General features: G+C 37.3%; 1 protein-coding gene and 1 non-coding gene across 4 annotated transcripts; one reads left to right on the forward strand and one right to left on the reverse strand.

Annotated features, from left to right (window-relative positions):
- Positions 1-2,804: 2,804 nt before the first annotated feature.
- LOC116666634 lies at positions 2,805-2,917 on the reverse strand. The gene has a single exon (XR_004323567.1). It is a non-coding gene; the product is annotated as a small nucleolar RNA SNORA72 (small nucleolar RNA).
- Positions 2,918-5,247: 2,330 nt separating this feature from the next.
- On the forward strand, positions 5,248-25,694 carry TRA2B (transformer 2 beta homolog). Of its 3 annotated transcripts, none has more exons than XM_014562703.2 (9): positions 5,248-5,456; positions 16,923-17,056; positions 18,135-18,297; positions 19,534-19,722; positions 21,523-21,638; positions 21,937-22,020; positions 23,170-23,229; positions 23,975-24,045; positions 24,680-25,694. In XM_014562703.2, exons 1-9 carry the CDS (start codon positions 5,421-5,423, stop codon positions 24,688-24,690), a joined length of 864 nt encoding a protein of 287 aa, XP_014418189.1. In that variant the 5' UTR covers positions 5,248-5,420; the 3' UTR covers positions 24,691-25,694. The 3 variants fall into 3 exon arrangements, with proteins under 3 accessions (XP_014418189.1, XP_032338727.1, XP_006188888.1); XM_006188826.2 differs by having other exon boundaries at positions 5,250-5,456; positions 23,972-24,045; XM_032482836.1 differs by lacking the exon at positions 24,680-25,694 and having other exon boundaries at positions 5,249-5,456; positions 23,972-24,056.
- Positions 25,695-27,045: the final 1,351 nt, after the last annotated feature.

Consider the following 27,045-nt stretch of genomic DNA (forward strand, 5'->3'; position numbering starts at 1 on the left):
GGTCTAAAACTTTATACACTAATTGTTTAACTGAGGTAACCTCTGAGGAGTGAGACTGGGAAAGGAAAAAGGAATGGGAAAGAGAATTTTCATTTTTTACATTGCATACCTACTGTTTGAATTTTTCTATCCCCAGCCTATATTAGTAGTGTAATAATAATTCTAAAACAAATATTTTCCTTATATGTTAAATGCCTGAGTGTTACATTTGTTATTTTGGTATTCTAATTTTTGCTACTTTTATCCCTCTCCCAGTTTTCTCTAGGTAGCTGGAGAAAGTCTCTAATTTAATTCTTTTATTTTTTTATAAACTGAGTTTTTCTTTAGTGCTCAGGACACTCCAAAGTGGTTATTTTACTGCAACTATTTACATTATACAGCCATAGTCATCATACTAACCAAATGTTTTCTTAATTTCCCCACAGTTCTAAGCTGGTTCATGAAAATCAGCCTTGACTAAGTCTCCAACTTTTGACTTCCACATTCATGTTTCCAAACAATAAACAGATGTCAGTTACTTTAACTGCTGTTCTCCGAGTGTTATGAGTCCAAGCTCATACTGCTCGCCACACGACAGGCCAATAAACTGAGAGACCGGTTGCTGGGGCAAGGAATAGTTACTTTATTCAGAAAACCAGCAGACTGAGAAGATAGCATATGAATGTCCCAAAGACTCACCTTACCCAAGTTAGAATTTAGGCTTTTTTTTATACTAGGGATAAGAGGGGTGCTGGTTGGTGCCACCCAAACCCTAGAAGGGATATGATAATCCTTTGTTCTTGTAGCTGTCCAGGTAGCTAAGGTTGAGATGTTCCTGTAAACCTCCAACAAGATAAATGTTATTTTCTGTTCTGCCACTTTTTAATCTCTATATGAATGAAAAGTGTTATGGCCTTAAAGGTCAAGCCTGAGAGGTAAAGCTTTGAAAAAGCACTCTTATGTCTATTTCAGGCTATAGGCAACATTCTTTCAGACAAAAGTACAGAACCAACATGACTAAGCACAGGCAATAGAGTGCAAAGTTCAGAACTAAAAGAATAGATCCAATATGGAGCCTGGTTTGTTCTTGTCTGTTACGTGAAGACCCCCTCCACATCACTCTTTTGAGGATTTTGCTTATTCAGTGTAAGGTTTTCTTGTCCATCTCTATGCAGCTAATTCCAATTCTGTATATATATTCCACCCAGATCTTCCCTGAGCTGCAGACTGTAATAACCAGTACTCACTGAACATCTTCATTTCAATGTCCCAAATTGAACTCACCATTCTGCCCCACCTTCCCTTATTTTCCTTCCTAGTTAATGGCACCATTGTCCTTTCACTTGGTCACCTAAGCCAGAACCTAGAAGTTGGTCTAGGTTTTCTCTCTCCTTCACTTCCACAGCCCAGTTGTATCTTGGGGGACTACTCCTGGGAGCAATTCTGAATCAGTCAGGGTCCAATCAGAAGAGATAAACTACACAGTAATATGAACAGAGAAAATTTAATATAAAGAGACCTTGGGGGAGAGGGCCTAGACTCTATAAGGAGACATAACAATTAAATTTGGGGCTGGCCTCTGGCTTTCCTCTAAGCTGTGGGAGTACGCCTCAGTTAGAAAGTACTTCCAAGTGGGCACATTATTTCCTCCTGCATGATTATCCCCTACCAAGACACAAAATTTTCATGGTCATTTTTTACTATCTCTTTTCCTTTTATTCTCATATTCCCATCAAGACCAGTCAGGTGCACTCTTTCAGTCTACCTACTCCATTCTTGCTGCCATGGGAATCCAATCCTCCTCACCTCATATTTACTGTATAGGAACCACATTCCACACAGCCACTCATTCATCATCTAGGCCCTATGCTGAAGATCAGACATGAACTGACACATAAGCCTTCCAGCTAGACCTCCATGTCTTCACCAGGACAATCTTATCTGCTTTCAGCAAGTAAGCCCCCTCCTCAGGGACCTATAAGGCACGCTGTTGCCCACCCAACAAATTCTAAATTCATACTTTGCTTTCTTTCATTTACTCAACAAGTGTTATTGAAGTGTTACCACATGCCAGGCACTGGTACCAGGTATAAAGAGGTGGACAAACTAGGCATGAGCCCTGTCCTCAAGGAATGTAGTCTAGTGAGAAAGACAGACACAAAAGCCAAAATCACAGAAGTAATAATCACTGTTGTATTGTATAATCACTATTGTTTAATTACAATTGTTATGAATGATATGAGGGGTGCTTATGAGCATATAAACAAGAGATCTAATCTAATATAAACCAGGAAGCAAGACAAGGCCTGAGATCTGAGTAGGAGCCCAGGTTTAGGTATGTGTCAGGAGTGGGGGTTGTTAAACGTTCCAGGAAGAGGGAACAGTTCATTCAAATTTCCAGGGTTGAGGGTACATGGAGTGGGAGAAACTATTTGCCTATAGCATAGTAATCAAGGAGGAGAGTGGCAGATAAGGAACAGATCATGCGGAGAATTGCAGATTCTTTAAAGGTTTTTGGACTTTGTCCTAAAAGTTATGAGAAGCCATTGGATAACTTGACATGACATACTTTTTTCTCTTAACATTTTATTGTGAAAATTCAAACATAGTGGAGAGAATTGTACAATGAACACCAATATTGTTGACTCACATGGATTTTACAATTAACATTTTGCTCCTAACTTATTTTTAAATTACGTCACATTGACAACTATGGAGGTGTTAAAAAGGAGGAAATAAATTTAATCTCATCATCTCAGGGAGGATACAGAAAGTTTAGAAATGGTACAGCCTAGCTGACATTATGATTAGAAATTTTTTTCTTGGTTTATCACCAGCATTTATAAAACCAGACCTAGGGAAATAACTAGGTCTGGGGACACATACATGGTCTTGATATAGCAAATATTTAGCCTTGATTAGAAATTATTAAATGCACAAAAGTACAAAGGATCATTGAAAAATTCCAAACACAATTCTTGGGGAAAAGTGTACTACAGTTATTTTTTTCACATACACCCTATTTCACTTTATCTTTGTGAACTATGACTCCAGCTCCAAGGTAATGGGTTAAATCTTTTTATAACCCAATTTCTTCTTACTAGGACTTGAAATACAGTGTTTCAGGAGGTAAAACTCCACAAACACTTTAGTTTCTAAGATAATTTGCACTTCACCAGACAAGTGAGTTGATGAAGCCCTGATAAATGATGGCAAGGGAGATGGAGGGGGGAAAAAAAGATAAATTGAAAAAAAAATATGGGAAGTAAAACTGATGGGATGTATTAGCTAATTAAATGAGGGGAAAAGAAAAGGAAGTTTTAGCAGAGATGTTTAGAGGGCAAAGGGGGAATAGATTATTAAAACAATTATTTTAATCTTGGATATGTTAATTTGTATAAGCCTCTGAAATAAGCAGGTGAATATTCCAGTAGGCAACTAGACTTTAAGCAAGTAACTGCAAAGGGTAGTGGTGTTCAAGGCTATAAATATAGATTTGAAAACCAAAGGCATATAGGTCCCTATATGATTGAAAGGATGAAAGCATCCTTTGAAAGGATGAAAGCAGATGAGGTTGGCTGTGGAGAGAATGTAAAAAGAGCAGACAATTGTCATTTCTTGAGTCATCACCAAATCTCTGGGTCTCAGGTATCTTAAATAATGATGCTGTTCCAGATGACTATTTTAAACCAAGCAAGAATCAAATTGCCAATTCTTACAACTCAATAATAAAAAGAGTAATAATGGGCAAGGTATCTGAATAGACATTTCTCCAGAGACGATCTACAAATGGCTGATAAACACATGAAACATCATTATTAGGGATAGGCAAATAAAAACCACAATGGTATACCACTTCACACTCACTAGGGTGGCTGAAATTAAATGGCAGTTCCTCAGAAAGTTAAACATAGAGTTACCATACGGCCCAGTAATCCCATTACTAGGTGTATTCCCAAAAGAATTGAAAACATTCATACAAAAACTTGCCCGTGAATGTTCATAGCAGCATTATTCATAATAGCTAAAAAGTGGAAACCATCCCAAAGTCTACCAACTGATGAATGGATAGATAAAATGTGATACACCAAAACAATGGAATATCATTCAGCCATAAAGAGGAATGAAATACTGATACATGCTACAGCATGGATGAACCTTGAAAACTTTATGCTAAGAAGTCAGTCACAAAGGACTTCATATTACACGTATGATTCCATTTATATGAAATGTCCAGAATAGGCAAAACTATGGGCGAAGAAGATTAGAGATTCCTTAGACGTGTGAGGGTGGGGAAGTGTGAGGGAAGATGAGACATGACTATTAATGATAGGTTTCTTTTGGGGAGGCCATAAAACTGTTCTAAATTTGTGATGACGGTTGCGCAATTTTGTAAATATAAAAACCACTTGAATTGTACATTTTAAATAGGAGTATTGCATGGTATGCGAATTATAACTCAAGAAGGTTGTTTAAAAAACTGAAATGGCCCTGTTATCAAAGTACGTCACCAGCCAGAGACCATACTTTTTTTTTTTTAATGGATGGGGAAATAACAGGCGCAGACAAATGTCGGAACTTCCAAATTTGGGCTCTTTCCACTCTATCATGCTATAGGGGTGATGGCAGAATTAATCTTCATTCTTTGTGATACCATTATAGTCATACATCTCTCTAACACTTAAAATCATTGTTTACAAATGTATGCTTAACAGTCCTCCCTTATTAGACCACCTAAGTCTTCAGATCAGAGATTCTGTCTGACTTCTGAGCATCAGTGTCTTGGTAAAGTGTTTCGGCACTTAACAGATGTTCAAGTGAAGCTTTTTCAAGTAGAAAAGATCCACAACTGAGGCTACCTATTTAAAAGCAAAGCACGGAATCCAGTATACAGATAACCGCCCTCTCCAACCAAAGGCAGGCACAAAAAAAGAGAAACTAATAAAGCGGAAGAAAGGAAAGATGGATGGGAGAAAAGGAGGGCATCGCCTCCCTCTGCCCCCAAGGACGGTTTTCTTGTACAGTTCCACAAGGAATTGAGGCGCGGCGGGTGACTTCACTATGCTCCATGACGACCACCACTGAGGCGCGCTTACTTTCCCGCCTCAGAGAAACCCGGAGATGGGGTTAGCGCTGCGCGAGGGGCGGTGCTTACGTCACGTCCGGTTAGGGACAAGCCACTGCTGGAAAGGGAAAGCGGGGAGCGAGGGGGTGGAGCCAAGAAAGCGCGCCTTCTGGGAAGGGGTGGGGCCTGGTTAAAGAGCGCCGCGTCATATCCGGGAGACTTAGAGCCCGTGCGGAGGCGGTACGGAGCGCTTCGCTTCTCAGCGGCTCAGGAACCACTGCGTGGTGCGAGGCTGCGGCGGAGCCTCTAGACAGAAGGCGCAAGAGGTTGGCAGCTTCGATTGAAGCACATCGAGCGGCGAAGGCAGATAGGAGTCATGAGCGACAGCGGCGAGCAGAACTACGGCGAGCGGGTACGTAGGGCCGGTGCAGGGGGCGGCTGTGTGGTTCCCAGCTTCTCTCATCTCTTTCCAGGCCCGTCGGCCTCGGAGCGGGAGACCGGGGCGACTTAGGCTCCGAAGTCTGAGGCCGGGAAGGATGGGAGTCAGGGATTGAAGAGCCCTTGTGGGTAGTCGCTTTAGTCGTGAAGGAGGCCGCCGGCGGGTTTTGGTGGCCCCGTACCCGAAACGGCGGTTTTTTCCGTTATAACAGGGGGAGAGATTAAAAATGGCCGCTGCGTCCCCTCGGCGGTGGGGGAGGGGAGCGGTATCTAGTTTCGCCGTTGCTCTCCTGCGAAGCCTCGTTGCAGCCATCTTGGGCTGGCGGGCTGGGCGCGCTGCCAGAGGCACAAAATGGCGGAGGAGCCGCGCGTCAACGCGGGCGCGACCCGCCGCCGGGGACGGAGGCGGACCCGCAGTGTGAATTGGGGTCTTTCGCTTGGTATTTAGATTGAGACAGGGCCTTCCTATGGGCCCCGAAGGGATGGAATCGAGGGTCTTACTGGGGTATCTTTAGGGTGGGAAATCTCGTCTGAGGTAGACTTGAGTTCTGGGCCCGTTAGTTTGAGGGAATTGCGCGCGGGCTTTGTTCGACCTAAGTGGAGTGCTTTTCTTTGATACTGAAAGGGCTTTTAGACCAAAATTCGTTGTCGGTGCCAAGTGGATCGCGAAGTCGCTGGGATTTTCTCGTTTTATGAAGTAGATATTTTCCCCACCGGAGGATGGAGGAGAAATTGGCGGGCAACAATTCATGGCGACGTTGTTTCCTTTGTTTTGAGACATTCAGACTCAGTGAGCCACGACTTGTGTTGGTACACTTTAAGTCTCCATTCCGAAATGTGGAGTTCGGTAAGGGTTGAATAAACTGCAGAAATAAGACAGTTCCCGAGCTTTGAAAGCATGATGTAAAATAAAGCTTGGTTGCAGGGCTGTGGGTATAAACAGGCAAAAATGTAAGGCTTGCCAGAATCTTCAATATTTGGGGGTTAAGGAGATTTGTTAGGAAAAGGGTAATAAAAAGCCCCATAGAATTTGATTTGATTTTTTTAACTTGATAGGATTAAACTGCGTGTCTTTACCGTCTGTTACCTGTTATTTTCAGGTAAATCTTGAAATATTTTAGCAAACTTATAAAACGGATTTTAGGTGGTTCATTACAGGGGCATTATTAGAAACTTTTATCTTAACTCTTGGAATCTTAGTGAATTTACGGTGCAGCTTTGGAACCAAATCTGGTTGATTTTATTTGAACTAATCAGGCTCCGCTTTTACCTATTCAGATGAATGTTGGCTGTTTTTCCTTTCCGTAAGAATTGATCCACTATCACCAGTGTGTGGGATCGTTTAAGCTTTCTTAGGGTAAGAAAGCTTGGATCAAACTCACAAGTTATTAAAGTTGTGGCTTATGGTTTCTGCCAGTTGAATATACTGTTGAAACTAGGCATCGGTATTTGGACTGGGAAACAAATGTTAATTTTTAAGGTCTAAAGTTACTAAAATTACTGTTGTTTTGAGAGCACAGAAGGGTCTCTGACTGGAGGACTCTCAAGTTGAATAAACCTGAGTTACTTGTGATGGTGTGCTTGTGAAGGTGAAAAATTGTCTAAAGGAAGTTATATTTTATTTAAAGGAGGAAACAATTCCAGGAATTAGGTTCTTGATTGAGACAGGTCAAGAGACATTGTCCTCCAACTAATCAAATTTTTGAACTGGCATTTTCTATTAGGATATATATCCTAGTGTTTCTCATATCCTGTTCCATAAAACGGATATTCACTAAATTCTTGTGAAAAGAAAGTTATAAATTAAAACTATGTGTTAAAAATTGGTATTTTTGTCTTAAATAAGAGTCTTGATTTCCTGGAAGAGATTTCTGGACTTTGAAGTTGTAGAATATCTCCACATAGTTTTGTTTGGTGTTTATTTTGTGTGTAGATTGCTTTCAAGTTGGTGTATTGGAACCTGAAGTGGTTAGAATAGCCCTAAAAAAAACAGGTTTGGACTCTCAAAAAATGCTTGCCAAAACCATAAAGCTCAATACTGCAGTTTAAATACAGTCCTATAAAAAAACACTAGGTACAACAGTTGGGTCTGATTGTTAAAAACTTTTGAAAGTGCCTAAAAACGGTAGGGGGAAACGTTGCATTCAGGATGATGATCTTGGACATGACCTGGTATGAATAGCTTCTCTGGAGCCTGAAAAATTACTTTCATTCCACTCTTAAGCTTTCAAACACTCCAAATTGTTAATGTAGGTCACTAATACTTAGAGGTCTAATCAGTTAGTGTTAATGTCACTGACATCTTTTCAGTTCAGCTGGAATTCTCCACCCCCATCAGTAGCTCTGGAAATGTTTTTTCCCTCGCTCCTTTAGACTTTAGAAGTTGTCTTCCTAAAACAGATGGGAGTGGAGAGGGGAGTGGTACGAATGGGGAATAAATTATCCTCTGATTGTTCTTAGTGTACTTACTGTGAATATTGGCACTCAGAGATGCAGTTCTTTGTGTTCCCTTGTCTTTTAAATGTGCAGTGTATGCGTTCCTGAATTTTTGTTGTTCATTTCACACTGTTAGAATCTACATTTTACCTATATCGGATTTTCCTTGTCAGAGTTGATAGATTTAAATTGAAGATTTGTTCCTAATTAAAGCTGATTTCCCTGATACGGTCATACCCATGTAAAGTAAAATATTTTTAATTTCTAAATTAAAGTTTCTTCCAGTAGTTGCCCAAAATTGCCTCTCCTCTCCACCCCCAAGAGGTTGACTAGCACTTTTGGGAAAAGGGGACTTTCTTAGCTAGCAGTTATGTCATTTCACAATTTGGAAGAATAAGAACATGATAGAGTTCGTAGCTAGGTTTAGTGTTGCATGGTAATGTTGAGGGAGTGATAAATCTTACAGCCCAGTAACCGTCACAGTGTTTAGGGTATGGTGAGGTTTGAATGTTGGGTCTTGGCACCTTGTAATGTCCTATCCTCCTAATTTCTTTAGCTTCTACAAGTGGGTCTTTACCTAGAGAATCCAGAAACTAAGTAAGGAAATGCTTTTTAGACCACATCATTTTAACTTGTCACTATCAGTATTACAATAAACACTGATAGAATATTGCTTATTTTTTGTAGAAGTAATGTGTTTGCAATATAGGTATATTATCTTTAGTCTTATTCTCTATGGAGATAAATAGCATCTGGATACCATTCCATCAAACTGCTTTTCAGATTCTGCAGTTTTTCTCTTCTGCTTAATCTTGGGGTTTGTTTTTTTTTTTTCCCAGTTCTTTGTTTTTAGCTCTTAACTCTAAATTTGAATTTTCAAAACTGAAACTTCTCAGTCTGTTTCTTCCTAAAGGATTGTAGCCATTGCACCAAGTTTCTTTAAAGTATTGAATTAATTTTGGGTGGGAGGAAATAGTTCACATTGTTTTGTTTCACTGTGAGTCTGGTTAGGTACAAATCTTTTGAAACCAGGTGGAAGAATGTTTTTCTTGGTTTTAACTAAGACTTAAATATTGTGGATATGGTCTGGACCTAGAAGGTGGCATTTTGAAACTGAAATTACAAGTGATTACAAGGTAAGTACTACCAGCTTTGTCTGTCAAAGGTTGAACAGGAGTTCAGATAATGAGATGTGTTGAATGGAATTCACCTTATACAGCCATTCCCCCTTCTTAGCTCCAATAAAACCCAAAGCTTAAGGGATAAGTATTAATACTTCATAGTGCACATTTTGCCCAAGAGAAGGGTAGTGCTACAACTGTATATATCTTTTGAGCCTTAGTATTGTGTGTTATGTTGGTCAGTTTTTACACATAATTGTATTGTTTAAAAGATACAGTGATGAGGTGGTGATGTTTGGGAATTTCAGGTGTTTGATCCAATTTAGTATTTTGCGGTGTGGGTCATGGTAGAATTAGGTATTGTGACTTAGTCTTGTTTTTAAGCAGCCGTGGGGGAGGAGGTCTTTATAACAAACTAGAGTACAAATGCTCAAAAATCTTTGCTTTGAATTGGGTTTTGGAGGTTATTTTCTGAATTTTATCAGTAAGATTGCTGAATGTAACAGCATGGATGAGGACCCCTTTTTGAATTGATTTTTGTGCTTAGAATAAAAGGTAGTCTTCTGGAAAAGTAGAACTGAACTTGCACTTTTGCTGGAAAGCACCAAATGTTTTATGAATGTAAATAGAGTCTACTGCTTCTGCAAGAGATTTTTTGAAAGATGGACTTAAGAGCTGGTTTAGGTATGTCAGATGATAGTTTTTTCAGAAAGTATTCTCAGTCTTTGAGGATTTTTTTTTAATCTAGCCAACCCTCTAGTAGAGTTTAGCTGCAGAAAAAATAAAATAGTTCTTAATGTTGATATGAGCATTGATCTTTATAACAGAATCAGTGAGTTTTTCTTTGGCCCCTCCCAGTTTTTAGAATATTACCTTGTCAATCAACCTGAGTTTGCCTATGTTTTTGATGTTATATGAATTCCAGTTGTAACCCCTGAAATCATTTTAACAAAAATTCTGTTTGTGATGGAACAATTTTAAGTAGGACCTCTTAACCATATGTCAATAATAACATTAGTTGTTGCTCTTCTGGTTTCATTAAGTGGCCACTTGAACTTAGATGCGTTTAAATGAACCTAATATTTACATTATCTAGCAGCTTATTTTGTTCTTTGAATATAAAAGGAAGAAGGTTGGGAGAGGGTGATGAAATAACAGCAGGAAGGCATCCATATTGACAAGTTGTGATTTCTGGAGCTTTGGCCGCTATTCCAGTATCTTCTGCATCTAAGCCCTGTATCTGTATACAAATTTTAGGAGGCCTTAAGAGAAAACCTGCTTGGGCATTCTGATTCCACGATTACATTTGTGCTGCCAGTAAACGTATCCCATTACATTTTAGTGATGGATATTAAAAGAAAACCAATTAGTGTGACTCCCTTAAATAAAAAGGCTATTTAAATTTTTCCCTGCATTAAATACGCAATAATTGACTTTGAAAAACTAGGCTGAAAATTATCTTACCCTCTTAGAAAAGACATCACAGCATTTCACCAGAGCCATGCATGGTTGTCTTTGTGATCAGATAAGTAAGATTCTTTTTAAGAAAGTTTTATTTTCAGAAAGAAAATTAGAACTATGAGAAAACTGTTAACAGTGAAATGGAAGATCATATGGTGAAGTGCAGGAAGACTAGGATGTTTTATGAGGGCAGTATTTGTTTAGGGTGTTCAGTAGACACTATTGATCTGTTAAATGTTACTGAGTCTTTTTAATAATTTCAGTAGGTGAGCTATAATTTTTCTCCCAATATTGCCACCTTTAAAAGTAGGATTGCTCCTTTGAACTGCAGAAGATTTTAACAATATTCATTGGGGGGGGGTTACCAAAAATCTTTGAAAACACCATTGTTGGATTCAAGTTCGTTCTGCTTCCTTCATAGCTGCTTGCATATAGTCGGTTGACTTGATTTTGTCTTTTTATGATTTTAGTTCTAAATTTAGTAGGTTGGATCATTGATAAAATCTCACTAGAGCAGCTTTCTAGGGGTGGGTTAAACACTATAGTCCAAATCTTCAGATTCCCTTACATTGTTTTTCTACAGAACTCTTTATGCAGTACAAAAATGTGGCATTAAATACATTCTTGATCTTATCTAGATGAGTCACAATATGTTAAGCCTCTTCAACCCTGAGCCTTGTTATCATTGTGCAAATGAATTGTCCGTGCCTTCCTTTGTTGCACTTTTGTATTAATATGTCACTTTTTGACTAGAGATGTGCTTTTGACACTTAGTATATTTTCTATTGATAAATACAATAAGAAGTGTGAAATGTAATCATAGCTCTTAAAGTGTTAGATGAACAGTAAATGTTCAGTCGTGCACTTCACATTCAGCTTAAGCATGATAAATCTACTTGGAGTAGACAAATGAGATTTGATTACTATATATATGAACCAACAGGAAACTAGTTTCAGTTTTTTGAGGTGCATATTCTAGTTTTTCTAAAAATCCAAAAACATCAAAAGGGATTTTTTTTTTTCTAGTTTCAGTTTTGGCACTGGATTTTATCCTGGAGTTTTAAAATATTCTTCATCCTGTTCTTTTTCTATTAAGGTTAATGTTGAAGAAGGAAAATGCGGAAGTCGTCATTTGACAAGTTTTATAAATGAGTATTTGAAGCTCAGGAATAAGTGAAGCTGAAATTTGAAAAAATAAAAGAAAGAATGCATGCTAATTATCAGACCAGAAGTCCCACTTGTAGAATATTGAGCAATTTGTGTGAAGTGGGGAAGATGAAAGAAGTCAGAATTTGAAACGGAAGAATGAAGAAAAGAAATAAAAATGAAGTTAAGATAAGAAGTAATCTGGAATCAGAAAGCACTACGCTAAGTAATTACTAGTCTGTTTATGTGTCCCTGTATATTTTGCTAAACATGCATGCATTATTTGTTTAATAGAAGAAAATATATACAGGGTAAAGAAGTGCCTTCCAGGGGAAACGTTTAAATTAGGTAATTCTTATTTTAACTTCTTAGTCAAATGATTGAAATGCAACTTAAAATAATACTTTGTAGTCAAATAGGCAGGAATGAGCTCTCTAGTTTGGGTAACAGCTGACTTCATGTTGTCTCCTTTAGATTTTTCATCTGTCTAGCTCTGCTAGTCCTGGGTCATGAGTGAGTACCTCTGGAGTTGGGGCTGGTGGTCTGTGCCACTACCCCACCCCCAGACTTTTAAAATGCACTGACCCCTATCTTTCAGTACAGAGCAATATATGTTTGTCAGAGTTTTCCTAAAGAAGGATGTTTACAGAAGCAAACCCCCAAAATCCAAGCAAAGCATTCAACAGGATAGTTCCTTTTGGCATTTATAAAAACACTAATTTTTTTTTCCTAGATGGCAATAGTGGAAAGCTATGACCACTTAGGCCCTACCTTTAAGATGCATGTATGCTAAATTCACAAGCTGATTCTTAATTCTTTTCTGTTTAATGCATATATTCCAGCTGAATGACTAAGGTTACTGATAAAAAAATTATAGGGGCTTCCCTTAGAATGAGGTAGGTCACAAAAGTGAACAGAATATCTAACTCAAAAGTGGCAGTAATAGGTGCTTTATTCATAAATCAGCTTTATTCCCTTTTCTCATTTTCTGCTATTAACACTTAACTGTTAAAATGATGTGAGAGGTGTAGATCATTAAGTAGCTATATCTAGTTCTTCACTCCCACCACTTACTGGGAAAACAGACCCGAAAGTTCTTGTCGTTTCCCCTTCTGTGTGTTTTACTCTTGTTTTAGCTGAGTAGAGGAATCAAATGATTGGTGCAGTGTTGTTAGCCTCAGTTGGATGGGATGAGTATGTGTGTCAAAATAATACTCAGTAGTATTCTGCTCTGTTGAGAAAGCCAAGAATATCACTTCTCCTTGAAATGAAAACCTAAAAAGCTTTCCAAGAATTGTCAGACATAGAGCTCTTGGGGGGAAAAGTGACTTAAAAGACGTTCTAGAAGGATCCATTTTCTGAGACATTAGGGCCTATTGTTAGTGTAAAATTTGTGCTTAAAATTTTTTTCCTCTGTATCTTACAAGCAAGAAAATTACTCCCGTTTATAGGTGATGTAGTTTCCAGCATTTGCTTTGCCCCAATTATTGCTTTCTAAAATTTGCCACATACAAACTCATAACATTAAATTAGATAATGTTAATTTTTCATTCAAAATTACTTACAATTTAGGTAGAAAGTTAAAGCAAAAGTGATATAAATACATGGATTCTTTTATCAGGAGACCTGAAAGTTCCTTGGGAACCAGAAGAGAAAATACTTGTTATACCTCAAAGGGAGAGAAGCAATTTGGAATTTGATTATATGGACCAAACTGGAAAGATGTAAAGCAAAAATAAACGTTGATGCTAGTGGAGCATCATCCATTCAGGTTTTCTCTCCACCCAGCTTCCCCCACTGCCCTGGGCAAAGCATCTTTGATTCTGAGTGTGTCTCCTTTCACTCCCTGCCAGGAGGATAAGGTGGAAACAGGACTCTTGTGTTCAGGCAAGCTATAAGGTACATGTCCCAGGAGGGCTGATTAATGCCAAGGAGCAGGTAGGACAGAGAAGATGGCAGAAAACAAGTTTCCAGGGAAAATGCCTTTGCCAAGAAAAATTCAGATAGGAAGCATAATTAAACGTGTGGTAAGTTTAAAGAAAGGAAAAATGCCCAACTAACTCCAGACCTGCTGAAATAAGCTCTAGTTAGGGATCTCTTTTCAAATGCTAGATAGGATTACTGTATACCTGTAGGAGCCACTGTTCAAAATCTAGTTCACTTCATCCAGTTTTTAAAATACGAGAAACCTAGCGATTGGATGGTTTTCCCCACTTCTGGCATCTTTCAAAAGGTTTTTGTAAGATACTGCCATTCTCAGAACAGGGAGATACAGGTTGGTATTTTGTTGGAAGGCTGAGTTTGTTTTTACCTGATGTGTTCCCTGTAGGTTGTATATAAGTATATGACTTAAGGTCCAATCTATAAGAACTTGATTCCCTGAACCATTTATGGGGAATTTTTCCCTTTTCTGTTTTTCATGCTAACTTTAAGTTTATGACCCTTTTCCTTGAGGTATTGATGTTCAGGGTAGGGCTTCTTTTAGTAGGTTTTTAGTATGTTGACAGTTAATAGTTTTGTCGGCCCTGAGAGTAGACTTTGAATTCTCCTTGTGTGTAGGGGCTTTCTTAGCTGTTTTTACAGATTTGACCATGGACTAAGGGCTAAGATTTAAAGTTAACTTTATGTTTTTATATTTGGCTAATAATTTTGGGTGTCTTTTCTTTTAGACAGGCTAAATATCCTTGCATATATTTCCAAACCAGCTAATGGCCAACATAATTACAAAAGGTTTTAACATTAAGACTCTCCCTGACAAAAAAAGGTAGGAAGTGGAGGCATTGTTTCTGTGTTAGCCTAATGTCAGTACAGAAGGGAAAGCCTTTGCATTCTGTTTTTTTCCTGATCTAAGAAAAGATTGCTCACAAAATGCATCTGCGTATAGCCAATTAGTTTTAGAGGTTGAGTGAAAAGTCTTAATATAATTTCATAAATACTATAACTTGGACCCTTGATCTGCTCGAATTTTCATGGGGAAACCTCATTAAGGTTTATTCCTAGGCAAGAAGTACTTTCTCCTCTCTCTTGCTGGACAGGCTGATAAAGCATCTGAGCTTGGAAAAAGACTTTTCTATTAATGAAGCAAGAGGCTTAAAAGATGATCTTGATTTTCTACTCTCTCTGCCTTTTTCAGAACCCTAGACTGATTTCTATTAACTACAGTTACTGTATTGGTTATCTTTTAACTCTTACTGTAAGGCACCCATATTTTCTCCCTGCCAGAGTAAGTTGTTATCTCTGTTTTTCCATTAAAGGTTATAATCATTCTATGAAGTAATCTTTCTAGCATTGGAATAAACAAAGGCGTTTAGTAAGTAACTTTGGGGTCCCTATTTCTACTTTCTCTTCTAGATTAGCTTTTGTCTGTTGTAATGATGGCAGAAAATGTACCCCCCATTTTTGAGAACTTCTTTGTCCAAGGAGAGAAGGAGGTGAATTGTGCTTTTAAATGTTTGAGTGTTCAGAATATTTGCCAGAGAAAGCCAAGGGATTGTTAACTGGGGTCCCTAAAGCCATAGTGTATCTTTTAATTATTCCTTAATGTCCAAAGCAGCTGTTATTACCCTTAATAATGAGGAATGCCATTTTTTTCTTGGAATCTCTTTACTAACTTACGGTGGAAAGGAGAGGAGGCTGTCACATTTCATGTCACTTCACAACATGTTTTATAATAACTTGGGAATCTTACTGGAAAGTTTCTAGAGTTGTTTTAAGTGTAGAGACCAGAACTCACTTTGCCTGCTGAATTACTCTTCTGTGTTCTAAACTTCAAGCTTTAATTTGTCTTTTCTGTGTTGCATATGAATTTGATCCCTCAGCATCATAAGAAGGATCTTCCAAATTTTTTCCACTATGCTATAGGTCACAGAACATACTCTATAAAATGGTCTGTGATTTAAAATAAGTTCATATCTTCTATCTTTTCAAGAATGGCCAGAGTATTCTGAAGGTCTACCACATAAGGAGGTCTCTTACGATAACTTTTATGCAGCTTCAACATTGATTCTTAACCCCAAGAGTGATTTATTGTAATGTGGATTCTTGAGTCTGGTTATTTCTGCTCTATCTTGGGCAGGAGGATTCACTAAACTAATGCCTTTTAATTTGCCTGCATTGGATAACCTGAAATAAAGGTTGTCTTGCATGATATTACCTTGGTTAGCTATCAGACTGAGTGGATTCTCTTGTCTTTTCCACTATTTGTTCTGGTGCCTTGGCAGAATATTTCCATGGATCCAGTACTTACTGTATTTATGCTTTTCCCACTAATTAGTTAATTACATGCCTTTTGGTCACTGATAAACTTGTCCTGTTTACCCATTTCTTTGCTAGTTCCTTTTAGAGGTCTTTTTTGTACTACCTGTCTACCAGCTAGCCCAGTGTTGATAGGGAAAGCTGTGGGTATACAGTATCTAGATTTTGGTTTTAACATACAGTTCCTGAACTTCCTCCCTTACTGAGCCTCCATTAAGAGCCCCTGATCTATTTTGGTTTTAATATATTTTTTATGTAACTTTTCTAACTGCTAATTTCCAGTTCCCTATCCATTTGCCCTGGCTCATCTCCACTTAGGAAGCTGTACATCTTTGGCACCCTCTCAGTTCTTACCTCTGCAGTTGACTGCCTTTCTACTGTAGCTCCATCTGGTTGCTTTCAGATTCTTAGGGGCCTTCCACCATGGTTAGACAGACAGGGTCTTCAGGTCTAGTGTCCTCCAAGCTGGTCCTTGCTTTCCACTAGATTTCTACCTTTCTCTGAGACTTGAAAGATATCTTTGTCTTTTTTCCCCACTCAACAGTAAATAAGACTTGAAATTCTGTGGTCTTATGAAAAAGAATCAAAAGCATTTTAAATAAGTTTTATGAATTTTATAGAGTTTTTTATTGCTGGTGACTTGATTGAAATAGGTATAAGGTACAGGTGTCATAGTTAATAAGGTTCTTTCTCACCCTAGTTTTTATGGAGTAACATTCCCAAAACAGTCCTTGGGCAGTTCCCTTAACTGTTTGGCTTTGTTTGGCACCCATTTCTGAAGAGAGTGGGGTCAGTTAACTCTTATCCCTGCTCCAAAAAAAGGGTGGAAGTTCAAGTTAATTGGCTTACGTCAATTGGAGCAGTGCAACTATTATACCAGGTATATTCAGTTCCTGCCCTTACCTGTGTTTTCTTATCTTGGAAGGGGATTGCTTTCCCTCACCATTTATCTCACCACAGCTTATTTGTTTTTAAAATTGCCCAGAAAGTATACAAATTAAACTTTTGACATCTACGTGTAGGAATCCCGTTCTGCTTCCAGAAGTGGAAGTGCTCATGGATCTGGGAAATCTGCAAGGCATACCCCTGCAAGGTCTCGCTCCAAGGAAGATTCCAGGCGTTCCAGATCAAAGTCCAGGTCCAGATCTGAATCTAGGTAAGAAAGACTGTTGTGGGATTATCTTGTTACTCTTAGCTTTGAAATTGGTGTGTGCTTTGTAAACTAGGAAGATAGAGAGGTTAGATCATTTGTTGGCTTATTTAACAGTGGTAACTAGAAATGAACTTAATCTTAAGGTCTGGGAGACAAGATTGTGGTTAAGAGCCTGGGCTTTTGGTGTTAGGGTTCAAATCTTACCTCTATTTTTTTCTGGCTTGGGCAGATTACCTAACCTTTTTGAATCTTAGCTTCCTTATCTAAAAGGCAAGTTAGTAACAGTACCAGTTCTTCAGAATTGTTGTGAGGATTCACTCTGAGTTTAAGTAACTTAAACTACTTATTAGTGTATTGCAAATAGACTGCAGAATACCGATTTTTCAGTAACTTCAATTCTTGATAAATAGGTATAGTCTAGTACGACATACATGTATATATAAAACAATGCCTTAACAGCGCACTTTTTTTTTTTTTTTATGTTTGTCAAGAGTAGGCTATACCTCCTGGTTTGCCCAGGTCAGCCCCAGTTTATGCCTATTGTCAGGCATAATTAACAGCACTCCCTTTCTCTCTCATAGTGTGTCCTCCCTGGTTTAGATGACAGTTCATATGATCATTGTAGTTAAAGAGCAACTGGTTGATTTTAATACTGCTGGAGAGAACTACTGTGATGGTGATTTTAAGCGAATGGTGGGGCATAATGCAAGAAACAAAAATAAAGGGTGGTATTCCGATGGGGAAAGGTGGGCACAGATCAAGCTAGTATGAAATGTTGCATGTTTTGTGATTTTCAAAAGATACTGAGTTTGTTAATTCATTCTCTTTATCTTAATTATTTTAAGAAATGTTGGAAGAGAGCTTTAGATAGCAGTGGTTTTGGAACTCTTCCTAGCAGAGTTGAAATGACTAGATACAGAAGAAAAGTCTTGATCCCACCTAATTGTTGGTATCATGTTAGTATATGCCTGGATTGTGTGTTCTGTCCTTTGGAGTTTTAAATCTAGAATAGAGTAGTAAAAGAATTGAAAGCTGTATCTTAACTGTCAGCTATCATAACCTTGAATCCTTTGTCTTTCAGGTCTAGATCCAGAAGAAGTTCTCGAAGGCATTATACAAGGTCACGATCTCGGTCCCGCTCCCATAGAAGATCCCGTAGCAGATCTTACAGTAGAGATTATCGAAGACGACATAGCCATAGTCATTCTCCCATGTCTACTCGCAGGCGTCATGTTGGGAATCGGGTAAGATGAAAAATAACGTTTCTGAAGCAATGGGCTGTCTAAAGCCACTTTATAATAATCTTTTCTATCTTGTGTTTTGTTTCATTTGATGTCAAAACTGATACTTGACAGTGGAGCTTTAGCATGGTTACCTGTAGAAGCTTTTTAGTGTTTTGTGTTTTTTTTTAGTGTTTTGAGATAGTCTGTCTTTTACTTAGAAAAAAAGATGTCTTCCATGTAATAATCTGCATTTGAGTTATCAGTCGCATATAGGCAAAATGGCATCATATTGGTAGCCTGTTAAGTTAAAACTCCACTGTGCATTACTGGTACAGTAATAGTACACTAGATTATATAACATGTCTATATGTTCCATGATAATGTTACTCAAATTTTCTGGGTCTGTTTAAATGGTTTTTACAGAATGCTCTTCCTGAGTTTCCCATTTAGTTATAAGGAAGTTTTCAGGTATTAAGGCTCTTACCTTCCATGAGAAGTTCCAAATGAGATGGCATTTAGTGTGTTCATACTGTGATTTCATTGTATAATCCGAATAGTTTTATAGGATGTGTGTGTGTGAAAATGGGATGGAATTTGACTATTGTAAATATGTGTGTGAAATAAATGAAACTTTTAGGCAAATTCATTATGGCAACTGGAATACCAGCAACATTTGGTTCATAATTTTTATTATAATGATTTCAAGCTGCTTAATACCTGTTAAAGCTTGGTACGTATCTTCTGTGTGTGTGTGAACACTATGTATATGATGTTTCTATAGAAATAAAATCAAGCTGAACATGCTCTTCCGTATCTTTGACAATTTAGAGCCTCCCATTGTGTGGGTGGTATATCTTAATTCAACATTTTAAATAGTTTTTTCCTTCTGGCTTAGAGAGACAGTGCTATTCTGATTATCCTTGTGTGTGCATATTGTGAGTGTGTGGACATTTCTTAGAATAAAGTCCTGGAAGATGAATCCTTTGGGTAAATTGCCCTCCAATCTCCAAAAAAAAAAAAGGTTTTTTACTAATATGAACTGCTATTCCCCCCCCACCTACCCCCACTTGATTATTTACAATCTTTCCTGCCCATTTTTAAACTTGCTTGTGGTGCTGCTGTAGCACTAATTTTTTAAATAGTATTTAATTTAGTTATCTACTTTAGTATTTGTGGCATTTTTGGCTAATTTGTGCATGATCCCTTTAAAAAAATACGACACATTTTAAAGTTTAAAATCCATTTTTCTATTTCTAGGCAAATCCTGATCCCAACTGTTGTCTTGGAGTATTTGGATTGAGCTTGTACACTACAGAAAGGGATCTAAGAGAAGTGTTCTCTAAATATGGCCCAATTGCTGATGTGTCTATTGTATATGACCAGCAGTCCAGACGTTCAAGAGGATTTGCCTTTGTATATTTTGAAAACGTAGATGATGCCAAGGAAGTAAGTAAAAGTCTTGTAACTTCGTAAAAATACCAGTCCTATTGTTAACTTCAAGTACTTGGATAAGGACAATTTTTGCCTTTTCTAACTGTACCTTGAGCTAAAGGAAATCTATTCTTCTGAGAACAGCTATTGAAGTGAATAAAATGAACTTTTCCCCCAGCCTTTTAATTTGGAAAATTTCAAATGTATGCAGAATAACAAAAATATGACAGTTGGTTCTGTATTCCAACTTGGTCTCCTACCACATTATTTGAAGTAAATTCCAGTGTAGTTGACTGTTTCCAGATGTGATATGTGTCTCAATACAGATCTGTAAAATATTTAGATAATGATACGCTCATTTAGAAAATTTAACCTGTGTTTACATTGAGTTACTTTGTAAAATGGAGAAAAACTGATTAAAAAGCTGATAAAAGTCGTGGCTCAGGTGAAAGGAACTGGTTTTGAGTATATACTGGCAAGTGATTTTATATTTTGATGTTGATTTGAGGCAAAATCTACAAAATAAAAAACATTTTAGTATGTAGACTAAAAATATATCATTGTGTGAATCTAGGCCACATTTAAGAAATTTGGACTTTAGATACACATAAGGATGATAGCTGAAATCTCTAGGGACAGTATAAGCAAGGGAAAAGCTTGAGAAACTTAATGACAAGCCTTCTGAGATCAATATTGAGATTAGTAGTTGAGCCCTAAATAAAATTACATAGTTTATACAATTTTTGTGAAGATTATACTAATTTTTAAAAACCATAAACTAATTTTTAAATAGAGTATAAGTTCATTTACTAAAAGAAGAATTGAAAGCTGAATGCAAGTATTAGAGATTTAATTAAAGGGATGCTTTAAGATGGCATTCATTTTCATTTTGGTAATAATTGATCCTGAGAGATATAAATAGGATTTGCCCAAGGTTATTAACAGTATAGGCCTCCTGGTTTTCTTTTTTCTTTTTTCATGGGACCGCAGTTAACTTGAAAGACAGCATATTTTGTATCTGAATCAGCAGTGCCAAAAACTGGAGGCTTTAAACAAACTAGAAAATAGCATTAATTGGAATTAGAAGTTTAAATTCTATTCAGGTGAGAGGGGGTTCTTTAAATAAATTGTGAGCAAACTGCTGAGTCTTTGGGATATTTTTTCCTTAAGTGCATACTGTTTCATTTAGTGTATATTCTAGATGAAGGAAATACATGTAATTCAAACTTTCTCCATCCTAGCCTTTTGCTTCCATAGCAGGCAGGGATCCATAAACTTGTGTAAAGGATCAGACAGTAAATATTTTGGGCTGTGTATACCGTAAGATCTCAGTGACGATTTTTCAACTCTGCCTGCCATTGTAATGTAATGTAAAAGCAGCCATATATAGTATGCAAAGTAATGACTGGGGCTGTGCTTCAATAAAACATTTATGGTAACTAAACTGAATTTCATGTAATTTCATTTATGAAGAATATTATTTTGATACCCCCCCCCCAGCCATTTAAATTCTTACTTTTAGCCCATGGGTCATAGTTTGTCAACTATGTATGTATGTATTTAGAGGTGCAAGCACTGTCAAACTGTAGTTAAGTAGAATAATTACTTCAAGTATGCATGGGTTAAACTGTCATTTTTGTCTTATTAGGCAAACTTCTCTGGGCTTTTATGGTTAGCTTTTACAAATATTTAATGGACAGAAAACCCATAATGTTCTGGCCTGAAACCTCCAGTTGGACTTTATGTATAGTTATTTTTTGGATAGTTCGGGGCTTTGTCCAGGATGTATATGACAACTTATGTGGTTTTTTGAAGGCAAAAGAGCGTGCCAATGGAATGGAGCTTGATGGACGTAGGATCAGAGTTGATTTCTCTATAACAAAAAGACCACATACCCCAACACCAGGAATTTACATGGGGAGACCTACCTAGTAAGTTTATTTTCAAGGTTGTTAAAATTTGATATACAGTTCAATTTAACTTCGAAGAGCTATGCATGATGGGGGCGGGAGGATCTTTGGAATTTCAGACTGGCTAAACCTATGTTCAGTGGAAACATTCTGTTGGTGGCACAAATTTTGATACCATTGAATAGATCGCATCCCATTTTATCATAAAGAAATAACATACTGACCTTTGCTGGGTAATTAAATGTTCGTCATCAGACCATTTTTCACTATTAAAGGTAAAATCAAATTTAGATAAATCTTACTAATTTGTTATTCATAGTGGCAGCTCACGCCGTCGGGATTACTATGACAGAGGATATGATCGAGGCTATGATGATCGGGACTATTATAGTAGATCATACAGGTAAGTTAACCATAATACAAAATTTAAGTAGCCCCCAAAACTGAAAGACAAACTATCTCTTCTCCTGACTCAGTTGCAGCCTAATTTAAAGCAGTGCTATACCTAAGTTTTAGCCTTTGATAAAGTCGTTACCTTAAATACTAAAATGCAGACTTTTAGGTATTATGTCTTTTTAACTTATCTTCATATGTATATGTTTTAAACAGCAAGTTGTAAACCAGCTGAAATCCCTGTTTTAAAATGTGACAGTGCAAACAAAATTATAGACCATAAAGTGAGTTTCATGTGCTGTATTTTGAAAGCCATTGCTTTATAAAGCAAGTTTTTAGGTATCTAAGGTATGCACTGGAGGGCAGGAAAAACTGATTCTTGAGAGTCCAAACAAGTACTTAAGGGCAATAATTTAATGTAACAGTGATAAATGGGGTTTTTTTTATTACCAAAAATACATTTTTCAGGAGTTGGTAGGGAAATGCCCATGATATTGGAAATATTTTGAAAGGTAAAAATGAAGTGAGAAGTCTCCTTTATTTTAGCAGCAGCAGGTAATTTAGAGCCTGTCTTGTCAAAATGTAAATTGCATAGTAAGTATAGACCACAGCAGTTATCCTTCTTTGGATACCTAATTTTAGTGTGGTGTTTAGGTGTGGATGTCTCCTGCCTTCCCCCACCCCCAAGACTACTTGGTAATAGGGTAATAGGTTTATTGATTGATTGATTGGAGGTACTGGGTATTGAACTAAGGACCTTGGGCATGCTGAGCATTCACTCTACCACTAACCTATACCCTGCCCCCCATTTGGTAATGTTTTAAGAAGTTGACAGTCCTGATACCTATCACTGACAAAAAGAAACTTTGCTAAAAATGACATTTCTGTACTAAGTGACACTTAAGGGATTGATTTGTGGAGGCTGCATAGATTAGGGTGTTAGAATTTATTTTTACTTTCATTCACTTGAGCATTTACTTCTAATACTTATTTTAACCACCAGGGAGAGCTCTTTGCTGGTTTGTAAAAGGTGGCAAAAGCAGCTGTTTATCACTTAAAGGAAACTAGCTCTCACTTCTCGAGTCACAATTTTATTGCATGAATTGTATACTTTCAAAAACTTTAAAAATGAATATATGTTTCTTTTCTGCCTACACAGAGGAGGCGGTGGAGGAGGAGGAGGATGGAGAGCCGCTCAAGACAGGGATCAAATATATAGGTATACCAGAAGATTTAAAATCTGTAACAGTATTAGTAGAATGGCTCACATAAAACGTGGTTATTAGTATTTTGGTAGTTAAATTATGTCATGTTGCACAAAATTGGATTGCATGAAGTTCATAAAAACTAAACTAAACTGAAGCCAAATGATAATGTGTACATGGCTTAATTTGTGTGTTTACAGAAATTAATTGGGCTTACACTAGGTGATTAGTCAGTGGTACCATGATGGTATAAACTAAGAACCCATAATATTTTACTCTTTGTTTATTCCTGATAGTTTTGTTAGCTTTTTGTAAGCATCTCAGAATAAGCAAGTGAATATTCAAGTCAGTCTTATGTAAAACTAAATCACTTTGAAGTACTATGAATGAAATTTTATTTTGGGTATCATTCATGGGGTATGGTTAAAACTAGTGGTAAGAATTTTTTTTTTCTTTAACATTCTACTTAACAATTTAAAATGAGTTAGCAGATTGAATGAATATATGCCTTGCTATATTTGATCTGTTGACAATCTCCAGTAGTTAGATTATCTGGTACTGGGCCTGATTATGTGCTTCATTCTCAGGACTGAAACAGACCTTGACATCCCATGACCGATGGAATATTTTTGAAGGTCAATAAGGACCTTTTGAAAGGTTTTGAAACTGATAAAGGGACCATATATAATTTTCATGTGTCAATTTAGTCTAACTGTAATCTGTAGAGTCTTAGATGATCTTGACATTTGTTTACAGAAGACGGTCACCTTCTCCTTACTATAGTCGTGGAGGATACAGATCACGATCCCGATCTCGATCATACTCTCCTCGTAAGTTTTGATACGATTTTTTTGTTTTAATAGCAGGCTTGCCCTGACTTAACAAACCACAGCAGGTAACGGGTTGATTCAATACTTTCCCCTGTTTCTCCCCAATTTTTGTGTTGTAGGGTTCAAGGAAGTATATGAAAACAACCCTTGTCATCTTACTGTTGCTAGTTAAGATAGCAAATGTATGTCATGTCACCATCTGTAGCTTTTGGCAGGGGGGCAAGGGGAGGTTATTAGGTTTATTTATTTACTTTTAGAGGAGGTGCTGAGGGTTGTACCCAGGACCTCGTGCATGCTAAGCATACACTCTACCCCTTGAGCTATACCTTCCCCCCCTGTAGTTTTGTTGTTTTTTTTTTTAAGAAGTCCTTACAGTTTTTGTACAATTTTTGTACAGCTTGGAAACATTTGAGTGACTTAAACCTTTAGCCATCAGGTTGAGTTATACTCCCAGCTATTTCTGTTTAACATTGGTTTTCTTAGTGGAACCCTTATGTGAATGTCTTCTATTCTCACAGTAGGGGATCTCGTACATAGGAATTTCCTGGTGGCAGAATAGTCTTAAAATTTTCAACATTAAAAGTATATACTTGATGATCAGTTCTCAGTATTGAAACATTTCTTTTCTTCCTAGGTCGCTATTAAAAAGCATGAAGTTGAAGACTTTCTGAAACCTGCCCTAGAGTTGGGATATTGTTTGTGGACAATATTTTTTATTGTCTCCTGTTTAAAAAGTGAACAGTGCCTAGTGAAGTTAGGTGACTTTTACACCTTTTCTGATGACTACTTTTGGTGGAGTTGAAATGCTGTTTTCATTCTGCATTTGTGTAGTTCGGTGCTTTGTTCAAAGTTAAGTGTTTTCAGAGAAGTATGTTTTGCATGTATTTTTTTACAGTCTAAATTTTGACTGCTGAGAAGTTTCTATTGTACAAAACTTCATTTAAAAGGTTTTTCTACTGAATCCAGGGTATTCTGAAGATCGAAGCCTGTGTGTAAAATGCTACCAAATGGCAAAAAGCAACAATAAAGTCTGGTTTTTACTTTTCTTTCTAACATATCAATGCTTAGCAGAACTGCTCAGATTAGATTGTCAGTAGTAAATTAAAGACAAAAATGCCCATTTTCCTCCAGTCCATGAAACATACCATATACTTAATATACCTGCAATTAAGTGTTAAAAATTATGCTCTGTAACTCTATACTGCTAGTATTAGAACTAAAGAACTTTCAATACAGTAAATGCTTAATGCTTATATAAATGTGGATTTGTTGGCCTTTATGTAATAATCTGTATTATATATAGCAGGGAATAAGATAAGAGTTACACAATGTATGCCTTAAAAAGGCTATTTCTTACAGCTGTTACAAGGCGATAATGGTATTTCAACTAGTTATCAGCAAGTTACAATACATTCCACCACAAATGTACTCTTGTTCTTCTAGCTTTTAGCCTATATGGAAAAACGGGGTGCTTCAGAGTTCGGGAAAAGAGAAGGGAACACTATACCTGTGTTGTGGATTAACTGAAGATTTTGCCTGTTCATTTTTTAAATATTATTTTCAGGTCCTTTGCTTACCAAAGGAGGCCCAATTTCACTCAAATGTTTTGAGAAATGTGTTTAAATAAATGCAAATGAAAAGAGTAAAAAGGCTGGTACAACTCAGTTTATAAAGAAGATGTTTAACCTTGCTACATATGATTAGAGTTTTTTAAAGTTTCTCTCAAGCAGTATTCATTGGGCTGAGGTGTATTCTTGTTTTAAATAGATAAATTGTGTATTGTTAGAAAATATGTTAAGAGTAATTAGGTAGTGGAGTGATCATCTCCACTTGGGGGATGGTGTTACATTAAAATAACTCTAGTCCCCACACTTGCCCTGAAGGTGCCTGAAATGCTTCTTCTGAATTTAGGTTATTTTTATGGCCATTTCTAGGGAAATTGCTATAGGCGGGTAATTATAGTTTGTTAGCCTGCTGATCTTTGTATGCTTAGATAAAATATAGCATGTCCCAAGTATTCTGTAAAGCGCTTCCCATATATTATATTTAGTCTGTAGTAATTTACCTTAGGACAAACAGCTACTGAAGGCAATGCTAGGATCTGAACTTGGGACCGGTCTCAATATGTACTGTTAAATGCTGATGTCATTCTGCCTCTAATCTGGGTGACAAGGTGGTGTAAAATATTGGTAGTGGAGTGTAGGCAGTATTCATAGGCCTTAATTTGCCAAACTTGACAGGAAGTTAACAGGTTGAGATGGGTGGAAGAGTGTTGAGACGCCTTTCCTATTCTGAGATAAGAAAGCAAGTAGTAGTCTTCTTTAGTGTGCTTAATGGTGGTCATCTGGTTCCATGAAAGGAGAAGCTTTGAGGGTCCCCTGGGTTAACTGCTGCCATGGACGACCAGTTTTAAATGAACAAAGAATGTCAGAACCATGGGAGAGAAAGGCATGTAAGTTAATGTCTTGAAATTCTAACCTCAAGGGAAGGGAACCAGGATTTTTATATGCTAGTGTTATGTTGCTTATAGTTGTGGGGCTAAGATTACTGAAGCCAAATACAAAGCTGATGTGCAGAGGGTTGCTAAATTAAAATAGTTAAAATTTGTAAACATACTAGGATCTCATTACTCAGGAAATAAGTAGGGTCCCAACAGTTGGCATATGTTTTGTTTTGTTTTTTTGAGGCCTTTGAGAACCCACACCTAAAATGGATATGTTTCCCTTGCATAGTGAAAGTATGTTCCAGGATAAAACTAAAAATTCTCAGTCCTCCTTTCCCGTTAATCAGTATTTCAACTTGGTGAGGCCAAGGGGAGAAACTATGAATTAGACTAGGAAAGAAAAAAGTTTCACCCATTTACATACTCACAAACTAGTAAATTTTATAGGGCTAGATTTTGAGACAAGATTGTGTTGGATTTGTTGATATGAATGCACATAACACCAGTTTGGCTTCAGCTGACAGACTGGTCTTGATTTTACAGCCAAAAACCTGGAT

The sequence above is a fragment of the Camelus ferus genome, chromosome 1 (assembly GCF_009834535.1).
Source record: "Camelus ferus isolate YT-003-E chromosome 1, BCGSAC_Cfer_1.0, whole genome shotgun sequence".
NCBI lineage: Eukaryota > Metazoa > Chordata > Mammalia > Artiodactyla > Camelidae > Camelus > Camelus ferus.

Bases quoted from the DNA above. Each gene is read 5' to 3' on its own strand.
- TRA2B (XM_032482836.1), top strand. From the start codon at position 5,421: ATGAGCGACAGCGGCGAGCAGAACTACGGCGAGCGG. The intron at 5,457-16,922 runs GTACGTAGGGCC...ATCTACGTGTAG, and splicing joins AGCAGAACTACGGCGAGCGG to GAATCCCGTTCTGCTTCCAG. The intron at 23,230-23,971 runs GTATACCAGAAG...ATTTGTTTACAG, and splicing joins GACAGGGATCAAATATATAG to AAGACGGTCACCTTCTCCTT.